The sequence below is a fragment of the Saccostrea cucullata genome, unplaced genomic scaffold (assembly GCF_032062105.1).
Source record: "Saccostrea cucullata isolate Sc308-1 unplaced genomic scaffold, CSIRO_AGI_Scuc_v1 ctg6440, whole genome shotgun sequence".
Taxonomy (NCBI): Eukaryota; Metazoa; Mollusca; class Bivalvia; order Ostreida; family Ostreidae; genus Saccostrea; species Saccostrea cuccullata.
In genome coordinates, this window is record NW_026927143.1 from 1 (window position 1) to 17,506 (window position 17,506).

The 17,506-nt window shown below is 36.5% G+C and overlaps 2 protein-coding genes and 1 pseudogene across 2 annotated transcripts; 1 reads left to right on the plus strand and 2 right to left on the minus strand.

Annotated features, from left to right (window-relative positions):
* Positions 1–5,231: 5,231 nt before the first annotated feature.
* Positions 5,232–8,007, minus strand: LOC134273566 (uncharacterized; the record flags this gene model as incomplete). Its single annotated transcript, XM_062755759.1, has 3 exons — positions 7,903–8,007; positions 5,568–5,713; positions 5,232–5,352 (listed from the first exon to the last, which is right to left on the minus strand). Coding segments are annotated over exons 1-3 (356 nt in total), but the record flags the coding sequence as incomplete, so codon positions are not given.
* A 2,528-nt stretch (positions 8,008–10,535) lies between these two features.
* Positions 10,536–12,232, minus strand: LOC134273564 (uncharacterized). Its single transcript, XM_062755756.1, has 4 exons — positions 12,218–12,232; positions 11,986–12,075; positions 11,162–11,242; positions 10,536–10,673 (listed from the first exon to the last, which is right to left on the minus strand). The coding sequence occupies exons 1-4, from the start codon at positions 12,230–12,232 to the stop codon at positions 10,536–10,538; spliced, it is 324 nt and encodes a 107-aa protein (XP_062611740.1).
* Positions 12,233–13,003: 771 nt separating this feature from the next.
* On the plus strand, positions 13,004–17,205 carry LOC134273563 (E3 ubiquitin-protein ligase Midline-1-like; annotated as a pseudogene).
* Positions 17,206–17,506: the final 301 nt, after the last annotated feature.

Below are 17,506 nucleotides of genomic sequence, written 5' to 3' on the forward strand. Positions count from 1 at the left end.
ACAAATCTATAAACGGGTTTGATGACAAATTAAAAAACTGCTAAGGCCTCCCGTGGTAATAAATGAAACATAAACAGGCCTATATACATTTTTTAGGCGGGATTACCTTTTATAAATAACCACAGGCACATTGGATATGACCCCCCCCCCTACTTGCCATTTTTTATTTTCTAACGCCGGGGGCGGGGAATTAAAAAGGGGGGGGCACCCCCCGCCCCCCCCCCCCCCAAAAATTTAAAGAATTTTGCGGTATTTAATTTTTCCCCCAAAAAAGTCAAATTTTAAAACTTCCTGAAATGTTAATTCAATAAATTGCAAAATATTTAAAAAAAATTTAGGCGTTTTTCACAATTTTTTTTTATCCACAAACCCCCTTTTTATACCCTTTTTCCCAAAAAGGGACAAAATGGACAAAATTTCAACAATTTAAGCTTTAAAATTTATAGAGCGCATGTGTTTTCAGGAACAATATTGACATATTTCATTGATATTATCATTCTACACATTATATCAAAATATTTATTAAACACATGGTGGGTGTTTTTTTTTGGTTGTTTTTTTTTGCAAAATTCATAAAAAACTGAAATTACGTTATATTTGTGACATCATTAGTACTTGGTCATTCTTATGAAATTTTCTATGCTTTGAAGTCAGCATATACTCCCCTGTTTAAGGACTTAATTAAATATTACTATAAATTTGTTTTTGGGGGGGCAAATGCTGGTTAATACCGCATATAGTTTTTAATGTAAATCACAGTTTGTCTAAAAAATGTATATATATATGTCTATTTGGTAGACCTATTTTTACCCTAAAAAATCTTAGAATCCAGGAGCTTCCGGGGGTTCCCCCCCGTGGGCCCCCCATAGGGCTTTGCCCTGGCCCCACGGGGGCCCCAAAGGCGGCCCCAGACCCCTAGTCTATTTTTGGGCCCCCTCAACTTCAATTCCTGGATCCGCGCCTGGGGGGTGAAAACTTTTCCCAATACTTATATCGCGATTACTTAACTTGCGGAACTTTTCGCGAAGAAGGCAGGAATCGTCTGTTGGCTGGGGGCAATGTGCTTTTCAATACAATGCAAATATCATTTTAATTTTTAAAGGGCAGATAAGTAAAAAATCCTGGTGGAATACCTTCTAAACGATCGCTGAACCAGCCTAAAAATTTTTGAGAGGAGCCGATCCTAAATTGTCACATTTTTAACGATATTTTTAATTAAGTGAACTCTTCTCGTTAAATTTTCATTGAAAATCGTCACATTTTTAAGCAGATAAATTATTCTAAATTTCCTTATTTGACAATCTACTATTTGGGAGTTCAATATCTGGCAAAACATCGTATTTAGCATTAAATTGTTAGAATCATTCATTGCATACTGTAAACAATGTTTTTCCCCCCAGAAATGTAATTTTTTTGGACTCCCCCGCAAAAGAGCGGTAGTAATTTAGATAACTGCGGGTCTATTGGTAGTCGCGATATAACGTTTTTTTAAAATTTTTAACTCCCCCCTATATGTGCATGTTAATTTAATCGAAATATTTACTAATCGTAGGCAAATAAAGAATTATATAAATGGAAATCTGAAAGGAAGAAGAGCGTGTTTCAAAATCGATGTCTGCATATTCCATGATTCTCTACGCTTTAGATAGTGATCATGCAAGTGAAGATTAAAGAAAAAAAACATTTATTTAAAAACAGCATAAAGAGATAAAAGGGTAACATTATTAAATAACATGCAATACGTATTAAAAATCCAAAATAGGACTCCCCCCCCCCCCCCCACCCAGAAAAACAGAAGGGGGTCGATACTCCAAGTGCCTGTGTGAGTAACGGCACACGTTGTTGTTAGTTGCATGTACATATTTTATTCGCTGCGTTGCTTTCCATGTTCATTCAGTAGCAATTAATGTTAGATGTATACATTCAAAGTCTAAGAGCAAAATAAAATCTACCCGTTGATTGCGCCAAATAAAATTGTTTAAATTATCGTCTCATTTACCCCTCTAAAAATTCCTTTTAAGTACACTTTCTTAGACTTTTTCTATCCTTATACGCATAAGCATAAAACAAAATCAAGTTAAGATTTATGTTGGTTTATTCGCTCCTACTTTGTAAACTTAAACAAAAGCATTTTCACTATAAACACTGAATGCATAAATACTTATACTCGGGAAGATATTTGGCGGAAAATTGATTCATAAGAAGTTATTGTTTATTTGATAGCCTTGCTGAATTTTCTAAAGAGAACGGATATATACAAAGTGTAAAAAAAATTTCGGGGTTGGGGGTTTGGGGTGTTAGTAGTCCGTGACTTCTAAATTATCTTCATACCTACGACTCAAACAAACTTAGATCTGCGATTTCAACGGGAATGGGGGGGAGTATGCCTTTTCCAGAGGGGAACACAAGGCCAGTTTTATTTTGCAAATTCCGGCGAGAATCAGCGCATGAATAAACAAAAACAAACCAGAAGTCTCTGTCGAGACTGTAGCTCTACTGGTTTGAACTTATAACAAAAGATGAGAAAAGAAGCCATTGCCATTAGACCAAAACTGTAGAAGAAGTACTGTTTTAAAGGAATTTCACAGACATTTCTATTTTTAATAACAATGGCAACACCGTTCATCAAAATTAAAAACCGATGCACTATTATTTGTATCTTAGTGTAGTCTACTTGTGTGCCAAATAATATTGAAATCAGACCAAAATTGTAGGAGGAGTATTGTTTTGTAGAAATTTCACAGAAAATTCTATTTTTAGTAACCATGGCAACACTTCTGAATTTATCGAAATGAAAAACCAATGCACTATTCTATGTATCTTAGTGAAGTCTACTTGTGTGCCAAATAATATTGAAATCAGATCAAAACTGTAGAAGGAGTAGCGTTTTAAAGGAATTTCACAGAACATTATTTTTAGTAACCATGGCAACACCGTTCATCGAAATCAAAAACCGATGCACTATTTTATGTATCTTAATGTAGTCTACTTGTGTGCCAAGTTACACTGAATCAGATAAAAAAAATAGGAGAAGTAGCATTTTAAAGGAATTTCACAGAAAATTCTATTTTTAGAAACCATGGCAACACTGTTCATCAAACTGAAAAACCAATGCACTATTCTATGTATCTTAGTGTAGTCTACTTGTGTTGCCAAATAATATTGAAATCGGAAGAAAACTGTAGAAGGAGTAGCGTTTTAAAGGAATTTCACAGAAAATTCTATTTTTAGTAACCATGGCAACATCGTTCATCGAAATCAAAATCCAATGCACTATCTTATGTATCTTGGTGTAGTCTACTTGTGTGCCAAGTTATACTGAAATCAGACCAAAACTGTAGAAGAAGTAGCGTTTTAAATGAATTTCACAGACATTTCTATTTTTAGTAACAATGGCAACACCTTTCATCAAAATCAAAAACCGATGCACTATTTTATGTATCTTAGTGTAGTCTACTTTTGTGCCAAGTAATATTGAAATAAGACCCAAACTGAAGAAGGAGTAGCGTTTTAAAAAAATTTCACAGAAAATTCTATTTTTAGTAACATGGCAACACCGTTCATCGAAATCAAAAACTGATGCACTATTTTATGTATCTTAGTGTAGTCTACTTGTGTGCCAAGTTACATTGAAATCAGATCAAAACTATAGGAGGAGTAGCATTTTAAAGGAATTTTACAGAAAATTCTATTTTTAGTAACCATGGCAACACCGTTCATCGAAATCAAAAACCGATTCAGTATTTTATGTATCTTAGTTTAGTCTACCTGTGTGCCAAGTTATACAGAAATCAGACCAAAACTGTAGGAGGAGTAGCATTTTGAAAATTGTTTACAGACAGACGGACAGACAGACGGACAAACGACGGACATCTTACTATCGCATAAGCTCTTCTGGTCTTTGACCAGTAGAGCTAAAAGAAAAGAAACGGTAAGAAATAAACATAAAGAAAATAAAAAAAAAAGAAACTAAAGGACTGATTGTTGGTTTACGCCTTTTACGTGAATTTTCACTAATATTAGACATAGTAAGCTGAAAGGGAAAAAATGTCTAATAATTGTTTTATTGAATTATTAATATGATACTTGTCATTTTAAAGATGGTATACGTGATTTTCCTTTTTCTTAAAATCCGTTAATTTTTTTTTTTTTTTTATATTTTCGCATCCATATTCACAACGTTAAGCGTGACGTCGCGATATTTTATGACGATGTTCTTTAAAATGCTACATTTTTCAATATAAAAGCAATTATCTACAATTAAATTACGAAAAAATGAACCTGAAGACATTTTAATTTTTTTACATAGATTTCTTTCAAATCAATTCTATTTTTGAATACCAAAGGATAAACAAATTCGTCTGCATTATTTAAAAGTTACTGATATTTTTTAAATCAAAACCTTCCCTGAAAACAAGCCAAAAACGACGTTTTTCCTATACGAATTCAATAGAAAACCGTCGAAAATGTAACTACAACAATGACATCTTTGGAATTCAATTACACAAAAACGGTGCAGACGAATTTTATAAAAATTTCAGAGAATGGAAATCAAAGGTAGAGAAACCCATATAGGTAATTTTCGTGGTATGTTTTCGAACACTTTTAAAAGCCCTGTAAACCCGCGACCTACGTTAATATATATATTAGATAATCATGTAAATTAAAACCTGATCTGTAAAATGCTTATGTTTCCCAGGCCAAGTAATTCCTAATCATGCAAAAGTCTGTATTACAGAAATTGTTGATCAAACTGCATATGTACTGTTTTTAGAATTTCGATCTGTACAATGCACCTTTACTCACATTATTTGATAAAAATAAAATTCAAAATTTTATATGAAATATAATACCTATTTTATGCAAAGGATTACCGATTCGATTATTGGCCGATGATCAGTTGGTTAGGGTCAACCGATGCTACCGATTAATCGATTCTGATTTTCAACTGATTTGACAACACTACAGTAACTGTTAACCATTACCTTAGGCTGTTGACAATTCCTCCCCTGTAGATGATCATTACCTTAGGTCGTTGATAATACCTCCCCTGTAGATGATCATTACCTAAAGCTGTTAACAATACCTCCTTCCCCTTGAGATGATCATTACCTTAAGCCGTTGATAATACCTCCCCTGTAGATGATCATTACCTTGTTAGCTGTTGACTATACCTCCCCTGTAGATCATTACCTTAAGCTGTTGACTATACCTCCCCTGTAGGTCATTACCTTAAGCTGTTGACAATGTCTCCCTCCCCTGTGGTCCCTTCTACATCTAGTGTACCAGTAATCTGGACGTTCATCTCAGCCACCAGACGAACAGCCCCTCCCCCATCTCCACCATGTCCACCTACAAACCATCAAAACATGTAATGACTTCATCCCTCGGCAATTGCTATGAATGGTTGACAGCTAGATATGATTTACTCTGATGGATAAACATCTTTTTCGTACCTGGTGGATTAACAATTTTTTTTGTACCTCGTACCTGATGGATAAACATTTTTTTGTACCTGATGGATAAACACCTTTTTTGTACCTGATGGATTAACACCTTTAACGTACCTGGTGGGTTGACGGTGACGTCCTTGGCACATCCCCCCGATCCACCACCTGACCCCATGTACAGCTTGGTCATCGTCCCGTCTCCGTACACCTGACCCCCCTCACCTAACCCTGACACATCTCCTCCAAGTTTGGCTGGTTTACCACTACAGAACAAAAGAAAATGCATTTAATAAAGTACATATTCATATGAGCAATTATTTTATATATTAATCAATTTCCAGTGGCCAAGTTATATGTTGTCTAATCAATAAGATATTCTGAAATATGTGATTGCTGGGAAAAAAACAAGAGGCCCATGGGCCACATCGCTCACCTGAGAAGCTTTGACAATTCTTTTACTTTACTAGATTTACCCCTTGTAATACTATAGCTAGTACATATTGTGACCCCAAACTACCCCACTGATCATAATTTAGACAATTTGAAATCAACTAAGATTTTTCCTATATATTTCTATGTAAAACTTTGATTCCCCATCGTGGCCCCGGCCAATCCCCGGGGGTCTTGATTTGAAAATTTAAAATCTAAAATCAATTTAGAATCTACACTACCCCAGGATGTCTCCACATAAGTTTCAGCTTTTCAGGCACAGTGGTTCTTGGGAAGAAGATTTTTAAAGATTTTTCCTATATTTTTCTATGAAAAACTTTGATTCCCCATTGTGGCCCCGCCCAATCCCCGGGGTTATGATTTGAACAATTTAGAATCTACACTACCCCAGGATGCTTCCACATAAGTTTCAGCTTTTCTGACACAGTGGTTCTTGAGAAGAAGATTTTCAAAGATTTTTCCTATATATTTCTATGAAAAACTTTGATACCCCATTGTGGCCCCGCCCAATCCCCGGGGGTTATGATTTGAACAATTTAGAATCTACACTACCCCAGGATGCTTCCACATAAATTTCAGCTTTTCTGGCAGAGTGGTTCTTGAGAAGAAGATTTTCAAAGATTTTTCCTATATATTTCTATGTAAAACTTTGATTCCCCATTGTGGCCCCTCCCAATGCCCGGGGGTCTTGATTTGAACAATTCAGAATCTACACTACCCCAGGATGTTTCTACATAAGTCTCAGCTTTTCAGGCACAGTGGTTCTTGAGAAGAAGAATTTCAAAGTTTTTTTCCTATATATTTCTATGTAAAACTTTGATTCCCCATTGTGGCGCCGCCCAATCCCCGGGGGTTATGATTTGAACAATTTAGAGTTTACACTACCCCAGGATGCTTCCACATAAGTTTCAGCTTTTCTGACACATTGGTTCTTGAGTAGAAGATTTTCAAAGATTTTTCCTATATATTTCTATGTAAAACTTTGATTTCCCATTGTGGCCCCGCCCAATCCCCGGGGGTCTTGATTTGAACAATTTAAAATCTACACTACCCTAGAATGCTTCCACATAAGTCTCAGCTTTTCAGGCACAGTGGTTCTTGAGAAGAAGATTTTCAAAGATTTTTCCTATATATTTCTATGAAAAACTTTGATTCCCCATTGTGGCCCCGCCCAATCCCCGGGGGTCTTGATTTGAACAATTTAGAATCTACACTACCCCAGGATGTTTCTACATAAGTCTCAGCTTTTCAGGCACAGTGGTTCTTGAGAAGAAGAATTTCAAAGTTTTTTTCCTATATATTTCTATGTAAAACTTTGATTCCCCATTTTGGCCCCTCCCAATCCCCGGGGGTTATGATTTGAACAATTTAGAATCTACACTACCCCAGGATGCTTCCACATAAGTTTCAGCTTTTCTGACACAGTGGTTCTTGAGAAGAAGATTTTCAAAGATTTTTCCTATATATTTCTATGTAAAACTTTGATTCCCCATTGTGGCCCCGCCCTATCCCCGGGGGTCATGATTTGAACAATTTAGAATCTACACTACCCCAGGATGCTACCACATAAGTTTCAGCTTTTCTGGCCCAGTGGTTCTTGAGAAGATTTTTTAATGACCCCACCCTATTTTTGTCTTTTCTTGATTATCTCCCCTTGCGAGGGGATATGTCCCTTCATTTTAACAATTCAAATTCCCCTTCACCCAAGAATGCTTTGAACCAAGTTTGGTCAAAATTGGCCCAGTGGTTCTTGAGAAGAAGTCGAAAATGTGAAAAGTTTACGGACGGACGGACAGACGGACAGACGGACGGACAGACGGACGGACGACGGACACAATGTGATCAGAAAAGCTCACTTGAGCCTTCGGCTCAGGTGAGCTAATAAAAGTGATTCAAAAGCTATGATTTTTTACAATGAAGAATCTTACACACTTTCCTTTCTTTAATCCCCAGAATTCAATCACTTGGGTCTGAAATCCTTACTCTTTGTGTACATTCTTACCCTGCAGTTCCAAATCCCCCTCCTCCTCCTGGCTGACCTCTGCCATCTGACCTCTGACCCCCTGAAGCTCCTCCTCCTCCCCCTCCCATGTTGCTATGGATACCCACAACTCCTTGTCCTGCCATAAAAATTATATCATATCATAAATGATTGATCAAATTTTTCATTTTTATATTGTCAATTAAGAGTAAAAGAATTCTGATTTATTTAACCTGATTATTATCTCCTTAACAAATCTGTCATATAATGTAAGAGATCAATGGATCACAACACTCTCCTTAGTTAGAGGAAGATATTTATTTTAAATCTTGTGTATGTAATCATACATCAGAATTTCACAACTTCTTATACTTTCAATGTGACTTTCCCAGTATGACAAAATCTTAATTATTCAGGCTACAAACTTTAGGGAAAATGTTTGCAAATTACTAAAAGTAATCATACTTAAATTAAATTAATTAAAAGTGCTTTTAAAATTAGTTAGACCAATCAAAAGCCTCATTATTATACATCATTTTTTCTATTTAGAAAAATGACAGTTTTTGGATTATAGTTAAGGAAACCCAGTACTGACCGTTGATAGACTGCCCCTGTTTTCCCCCCAAATTATTATAATCATTTTATTCTATTAAGAAATGACATTTTTTGGACTATAGTTAAGGAAACCCAGTACAGACCGTTGATAGACTGGCCCTGTTTTCCCCCCAAATTATTATTATCATTTTATTCTATTTAGAAATGACATTTTTTGGATTATAGTTCTGGAAACCCTCGATGATCAGTGTGCCAAAATTATTATTATCCTGTGACAGTTTTTGGTTGTTGTGTTGTACTGCCCCTGGCGAATTATTATTATCATTTTATTCTATGTAGATGACAGTTTTTGGACTATAGAGGAAACCCATATTGACAGTGAGTTCCTACAAATTAATAATCACATAAGAAAGACAGTTTTTGGATTAAAGTCAAGGAAACTAGTACTACCGTTGAACATGTCTGTTTTCCTACCAAATATATATATTTTATTCTATTAAGAAATCCAGTTTTTGAGATTATCTAAGGAAAATTTTTGATAGACTGAAAGATTATTATAATCATTTTATTTATTAAGAAATGACAGTTTTTTTTAGGGAAACCCAGTACATTAATTTTTACACAGGGTCACCCCCCGCTGTGACCCCTTCTAGTAGTTTACTGTCTGGCCACAGGGGAGAATGAATTTTACAGTGCCTCCTGTGTTTGAGTTGTGTTGTAAGGGGTGAAGAACTTAGTTTTTTGGGAAGTACAGGGAGATATTGCAGTTTCCTACAAAATAAGAACATGAGACAGAGTCCAGAGAACAGGTCTGTACAAAAATATATATATTAATATCAGTTGAATATCTAGAGAATTTACCTGAGATAGATTCCTGATCCTGTGAATTAGAGATCTAAGTTTGGGAGAGTTACCTGTATTTACCTGAGATAGATTCCTGATCCTGTGGGTTAGAGATCTAAGTTTAGGAGAGTTACCTGTATTTACCTGAGATAGATTCCTGATCCTGTGGGTTAGAGATCTAAGTTTAGGAGAGTTACCTGTATTTACCTGAGATAGATTCCTGATCCTGTGAGTTAGAGATCTAAGTTTAGGAGAGTTACCTGTATTTACCTGAGATAGATTCCTGATCCTGTGAGTTAGAGATCTAAGTTTAGGAGAGTTACCTGTATTTACCTGAGATAGATTCCTGATCCTGTGAGTTAGAGATCTAAGTTTAGGAGAGTTACCTGTATTTACCTGAGATAGATTCCTGATCCTGAGAGTTAGAGATCTAAGTTAAGGAGAGTTACCTGTATTACCTGACATAGATTCCTGATCCTGTGAGTTAGAGATCTAAGTATAGGAGAGTTACCTGTATTTACCTGACATAGATTCCTGATCCTGAGAGTTAGAGATCTAAGTTAAGGAGAGTTACCTGTATTTACCTGACATAGATTCCTGATCCTGAGAGTTAGAGATCTAAGTTAAGGAGAGTTACCTGTATTAACTTGACATAGATTCCTGATCCTGAGAGTTAGAGATCTAAGTTAAGGAGAGTTACCTGTATTTACCTGAGATAGATTCCCGATCCTGTGAGTTAGAGATGTAAGTTTAGGAGAGTTACCTGTATATACCTGAGACAGATTCCTGATCCTGAGAGTTAGAGATCTAAGTTAAGGAAAGTTACCTGTATTTACCTGAGATACATTCCCGATCCTGTGAGTTAGAGATCTAAGTTCTGGAGAGTTACCTGTTTTCACCTGAGATAGATTCCTGATCCTGTAAGAGATCTAAGTTCAGGAGAGTTACCTGTTTTTACCTGAGATAGATTCCCGATCCTATGAGTTAGAGATCTAAGTTTAGGAGAGTTACCTGTATTTACCTGAGATACATTCCCAATCCTGTGGGTTAAAGATCTAAGTTTAGGAGAGTTACCTGTATTTACCTGAGATAGATTCCTGATCCTGTGGGTTAGAGATCTAAGTTTAGGAGAGTTACCTGTATTTACCTGAGATAGATTCCTGATCCTGTTGGAGATCTAAGTTTAGGAGAGTTACCAGATTTTTACCTGAGATAGATTCCTGATACTGTGAGTTAGAGATCTAAGTATAGGAGAGTTACCTGTATTTACCTGAGATAGATTCCTGATCCTGTGGGGTCCAGTCCCCTCCTCCATGGTCCACTCCTAAACAGTAGGGCTTTATGTCCTCCCCAAGTTCATAGTGACCTACCAATCCTCCAGTCATGGCCTCCACCTATACACAGTGCATCAAAAAACTGCATGGGATCACATTAAAAATCGCTTCTCAATAGGTATTGTATAATGTGTAATTTATGCTGCTCAAAATATGAATTTCAACGAATCAATTTTAACTTTTGCACTTCCTTAGACTTGTTACCAAAAATTTTACAGTACAAATGATTCAAGCCTAACTCCTTCTGTTGTGCTGACAGTTTGTGTTGTACTAATCTGTTAATGAATTACTTTGTGCTGTATGTCAGAATTTGACATTTTGTGCTGTAAGTCATGACTTGACATTTTGTGTTACATGTATATGTCATGATCAAACACTTCTTTCTGCGTGCCAGTTAATTACATGCACCGTATTGTATTTCAGTAAATGACTTGACATTTTGTGCCGAATGTCAGTTAATGACTGTCACTTTAAGCCATTATTATGTTTATGACTAAAGCTTTAGGTTTTATTCCTGTTATTGAACATGGTCACTAAGTGATACATACTGTAGAATGTTGTGTGTCCTGTAACCTCATACTTCTGTTGATTTCCTGGTACTGTAAAGCTCTCTTCCAAATCTTCACTGACTGACAATAAAACATGTGATAAGTACATTTATATTCAGCATAATCAAAAAAGGAAATGTTATTCATAGAAATGGTTACTAGTTGGGGCAAGATATTTATTAGTACTCACTTACCTTGACCATGCCCTGGAATCTAAGATGGTGTTTAATTGTACTCACTTACCTTGACCATGCCCTGGAATCTAAGATGGTGTTTAATTGTACTCACTCACCTTGATCATGCCCTGGAATCTAAAATGATGTTTAATTGTACTCACTTATCTTGATCATACCCTGGAATCTAAAATGGTGTTTAATTGTACTCACTTATCATGATCATGCCCTGGAATCTAAGATGGTGTTTAATTGTACTCACTTATCATGATCATGCCCTGGAATCTAAAATGGTGTTTAATTGTACTCACTCATCTTGATCATGCCCTGGAATCTAAGATGGTGTTTAATTGTACAGTGGACCCTCATTTATCCGGACGGTTTGGTTCCCAGTCAATTTGTCTGGATATGTGAAGCATCCGGATATCTGAATCACCACTTAAACAAGACAAAATAACATTCAAACATTTCGTTCCGATGAAAAATCGTCCGAACACTGAAGCTTCCAGATATCGGGTGTCCGGATATCTGAAGGTCCACTGTACTCACTTACCTTGATCATGCCCTGGAATCTAAAATGGTGTTTAATTGTATTCACTTATCTTGTTCATGCCCTGGAATCTAAGATGGTGTTTAATTGTACTCACTTACCTTGATCATCCCCTGGAATCGCCCCTGGGGACAACAGTCCTCTCCCCCGATCCAGAAGCCCAGAGTGGTGGGTAGGGAATAAGGTCGAACCTGCGAGAATAAAAAACATTCCTCATAATTATGTCAGTCATGTATGTACCTGTTCAAGTACCATAATCTGAAAGATTTTGACATTCATAAATATTCCTGTAAGTATGAAATGTCTCTGACTCTGATTTATGGCGCACATAACCTTGTTATATGACATCGTTACTAATGTAATTTGATCCCTATTTTAGCCTAATTAACTCAAACTTACAATAAATACTTTAAAAGATAATGAATCCATTCAGCTTGGGAATGTTAATTTGCAAATGTGAGGTGCAGTTTTGGTTTTTGAGATTAATCAAAAATTTATTTTCTCTACTGTTCCATGTAAACTTTTAATCTCCTTTTGTGGACCCGCCTAACACCAGAGGGCCATGTTTTGAACAGTTTAAAATTAATTACAGCTCAGGAAGCTTTCACAGATATTAAAGTTCACAGTGGTTGTTAAAAATTTTGTAAAGAATTTTTCTGCAATTTTCTATTCAAAACATCGATCCCCTGTTGATAAGCACCTATATATAGCAAGATACTCTATGCAGTCACTGCTCCAGATCAACGGACAAATAATAGTTTTTTTAATTTTACCACAACTTATCTAATAGTATTGCTATCAACTAGATATTTTGCACATTTGTATAATTTACTCTTGATAACATTTCATGAATTGATTCTTTACTTCCACAGATATCTGTTTTAATGTCTGAAAAAATTCAAAACAACTGCATTCACATATAATATATGCAACCTTGTTTATAGTGACAAGAGGATTGCAATCAACACAAATATGCCTTTGATTCTGCTTTGTGACATATTTAATTCCCTTTATTCTGAACAGCACAATCATAACACACCTATCTACTGTGTTCTATTTACCTTTAAATCTTGTCATGTGATCTGGAAACACCTGGTGTCACATGACAACAGTGAACCAGGAAGTAAAAACACCAAAACAAAAGTACAGAATGGATGAAACAATTACTGAACAGCAGCGGAATAATGTATAATACAGGATAAAAGGCTAGGTAAAAATCATTTTTTACAATTGAATATTAAGATTACTTTAATTTAGAAATGGATTATACAATCCAGAAGGGCAAGTTTTAAGATATTGTAGAAACCTGGAACTTGGGGGACATTTTGGTATCTAGAGCAATGGTTACTGTAAAATACATGATAATAAATTTTGTAGACATGTCCAGAAATACAGACTATCACATTATGTATCTCACCCTGTTCGAATGGATAATACTGTGAATACATTGATAGAATAACAAGAGGCCCATGGGCCACATCGCTCACCTGAGAAGCTTTGACAATTCTGTACTTTACTAGATTTACCCCTTGTAATACATATTGTGACCCCACCCTACCCCACTGATCATAATTTAGACAATTTGAAATCTACACAGATTTTTCCTATATATTTCTATGTAAAACTTTGATTCCCCATTGTGGCCCCGCCCAATTATATAGAAAAAACAATTCTTGATTTGAACAATTTAGAATCTACACTACCCCAGGATGTTTCCACATAAGTTTCAGCTTTTCAGGCACAGTGGTTCTTGAGAAGAAGATTTTCAAAGATTTTTCCTATATATTTCTATGTAAAACTTTGATTCCCCATTGTGGCCCCGCCCAATCCCCGGGGGTTATGATTTGAACAATTTAGAATCTACACTACCCCAGGATGTTTCCACATAAGTCTCAGCTTTTCAGGCACAGTGGTTCTTGAGAAGAAGATTTTCAAAGTTTTTTCTATATATTTCTATGAAAAACTTTGATTCCCCATTGTGGCCCCGCCCAATCCCCGGGGGTTATGATTTGAACAATTTAGAATCTACACTACCCCAGGATGCTTCCACATAAGTTTCAGCTTTTCTGACACAGTGGTTCTTGAGAAGAAGATTTTCAAAGATTTTTCCTATATATTTCTATGTAAAACTTTGATTCCCCATTGTGGCCCCGCCCACTCCCCGGGGGTCTTGATTTGAACAATTTAGAATCTACACTACCCCAGGATGCTTCCACATAAGTTTCAGCTTTTCTGGCCCAGTGGTTCTTGAGAAGAAGATTTTTTAATGACCCCACCCTATTTTTGTCTTTTCTTGATTATCTCCCCTTGCGAGGGGATATGTCCCTTCATTTTAACAATTTAAATTCCCCTTCACCCAAGGATGCTTTGTACCAAGTTTGGTCAAAATTGGCCCAGTGGTTCTTGAGAAGAAGTCGAAAATGTGAAAAGTTTACGGACGGACGGACAGACGGACGGACGGACGGACGGACGACGGACACAATGTGATCAGAAAAGCTCACTTGAGCCTTCGGCTCAGGTGAGCTAAAAACTACAAGACTAATTCACCAATGTGGTCTCAGAAGGTTATAATATACATATTTGCACATTAAAGCAATATAATTTGACATAGCTGCAGAACTCTAGATCTCTAGAAAAGATAATATATACAGACATACACATTAATACAAAAATGCACTTTGTATCTTCATCAGAAAATTTTAATATTTTCTAATTATTTCCCTTTTAGAAAAAAAAACACTTCGTCCTTTCTTTGTGTTTACATACAACCTGAAGTACCCCAAGCATAGTGTACATGGCAAGTTAAAGAGAAATTGGTCAGGGCAGTATACAACTAAGTGAAGACAAAAATGGGTAGCAATGGGCTGAAAAATATTGCATTTACATTGCTGATTTTTTTACTCGACCATTTATCAGCCCCCCTCCCCCGAATAGGAAATCTTTCAATACATCACAGATATACAATTTTAATTGCACGTAGTTAAAATCTGTTCAGCTGAAAATGTTCCAAAGCTTGTGTTCATACACATTGTCAGAACCCACAGGTTTTCTCTCGGTTACACTGCAATTTACAGTTAAAGAAGTGTAATGAAGAGAAAACCAGTGGATTCCGACAAAGAGTGCAACAAAAAACCGTATGACGGTATACCAGGTTTATTTTTCCATGGTTCGGTTCACGATACATGAAACAGATATTATGGTTTGGTTCAAACAGTCCGTAATTATCCGAATCATCCGTTTTGGTTCCTTGTTTACAATTTCAAAATGGCTTCCGCACGAAACATAGGTCAATGAAACTTCAGAAACGGCAGTTAAACTTGTTTCCAGCCTCATATTAAACAAGTTGAAGGATGTTATTACTTTCCTAGTGTAAGTGTAATGAACATTTGATAAAACTTTTTAGTTTAAAGTATATGATGACAAATGTCTGACTTTTTAACCCAATATGTCACGTATCGTGGTATGTATCGTATCGTGAACTGAATATCTGATACTGAATACGTATCGTATTGTGGGGTAAGTGTATTGTTGCACCTGTAGTTCTGACGATGGTTCATACATAGCAAAAATGAACAGGTAAAATACAATATTCACATAAATTTTCTTTTCTTATTTAAGTCATTTATATTTTACAGATATGGTCAGTATCTAGAGATAACATGGCCACTGCAACCAGCCAGGCACAGGAACTCATAACCTGTGACCTTTGTGCCAAACCTGTCCAACAATTCTGTAACAGCTGCCAAGTCGGTCTGTGTGAAGACTGCATCAACAAACATGTCAACAGCCTCAAGTCCATGAAGCATGACATTGTTCCTTTCACAAAGCGTACAGTACAGCTTGTGTTCCCTCAGTGTACATCTCATTCTCACCAGAGATGTGAGGCCCACTGTCAACAGTGTGATGTCCCGGTCTGCATCAAATGTCTCACTGGTCAACATAGGGGTCACATGTCAGAAGACATGGCAGATGCAATTACCAAAGTCAAACAAAAAATTAAAAGGGAAACAGAACAAATTGAGGCCATTTTTCCCAACAACAGAGCAAAGGATACAGAAGCTGAAAGTAAAATTTCCATATCCATGACCCACTTTGTACAACTAGAGAAACAAGCTAAAAATCAGAGGAAGCAATGGCACATAGAGGTGGACAACATCTTTAACAAAATGGAATCCCTGATCCAGTCACTCAGAGATCATCATATTACAACTCTAAAATCTTACAGTCCAAACTCAGATGTCAGAATTCTAGTATGACCCAAACTGTTCAAGAAAACAAAGAAATACTGAAGTCCAACAAAGTGTCTGATGTCAACAACTACCAATCTAAACTGAAGGAATACAGAAACATTCCACAAATACCTGATTTACCATTGCCCTCTCTTCAAACAAACACAGTCCAAGGGAGAGAACTCAGCATAGAATTAGGAGAATACAAGGCTACACTGACACAGACATCACTATCCAGTCTGACAGATGAAGTCTCCTTTTTATCTGTTAAGGAATTATTAGAAGAAGCCAAATTGATTGCAAACATTCCAACTAATGTTAAAAAGTTATGTAAAGTGGCCTGTGTAGGATCAGATAAAGCTTGGGTTAATGGTGAAGACAAAATGATAACCTGTGTGGACATATATGGAGCTGTTCAAGATACTGTCACCAGTAAATGTATTGACTTACCTAGTGACATTACAGTGACCAGACAGGGAGAACTGATATACAGTGATGCTTACAATAGAACTGCGAACATTGTCAGAGATGGGAAGACAGAGATGCTGATCACCACACCAAGGGGCTGGCATCCAGATGGACTGTGTTGTACCAGGTCAGGGGACATCCTAGTTAGTATGCTTACCACTGATTATAGTCATCATAAAATAGTCCGTTATCAGGGACAGAGAGTGACACAGGAAATATATAAAGATGAACATGGGGATCCAATCTATCAAGGAGGAGAAAATGGCGTGTTTGTGGTGGAGAACAACAATGGAGACATAGTGACCTCTGATATGAATGCTGACACAGTCGTAGTGGTGGACAGGACAGGAAAAGTCAGATTTAGATACAAGAACAAACCTCACGGGGGAAATGAATCATTCGGTCCTGTACAAATAGTGACAGACTCCATGGGTCACATCATTGTGGCTGATCAAGTCAATAACTGTCTACACCTCCTAGATCAGAATGGACAGTTCCTGAGATGTGTGGATAATTGTGGAATAGAGGATCCTACTGGACTGAGTGTGGACAGTGAGGGGAGGTTGTGGGTAGGGTTGTATGATTCAGGGGAAGTGAAAGTCATCCAGTACATGAAATAAACAGCATATCCTACTGAAGTCTGAATAAAAAATGTAGAAAATTATAGAACATATGTAAATTGATAATTATAAGTTACTTGGGAAGCTAAGAAAAATAATTTATCCTGCCTCTGATAAAAATTTAGAAATTTCATTGGTCGAGAACAAAACTGCATGAAACGATGTTATGCTGTCTACCCACCTCACATTGCTAATGTGCCCCCTCCACGTGACCTACCACCATATATTAGAAATTTACCAACCACACATCATCAATATACTGCTTTCACGTGACTTGCATGGAGATTCATAACTGATGTTGCAAT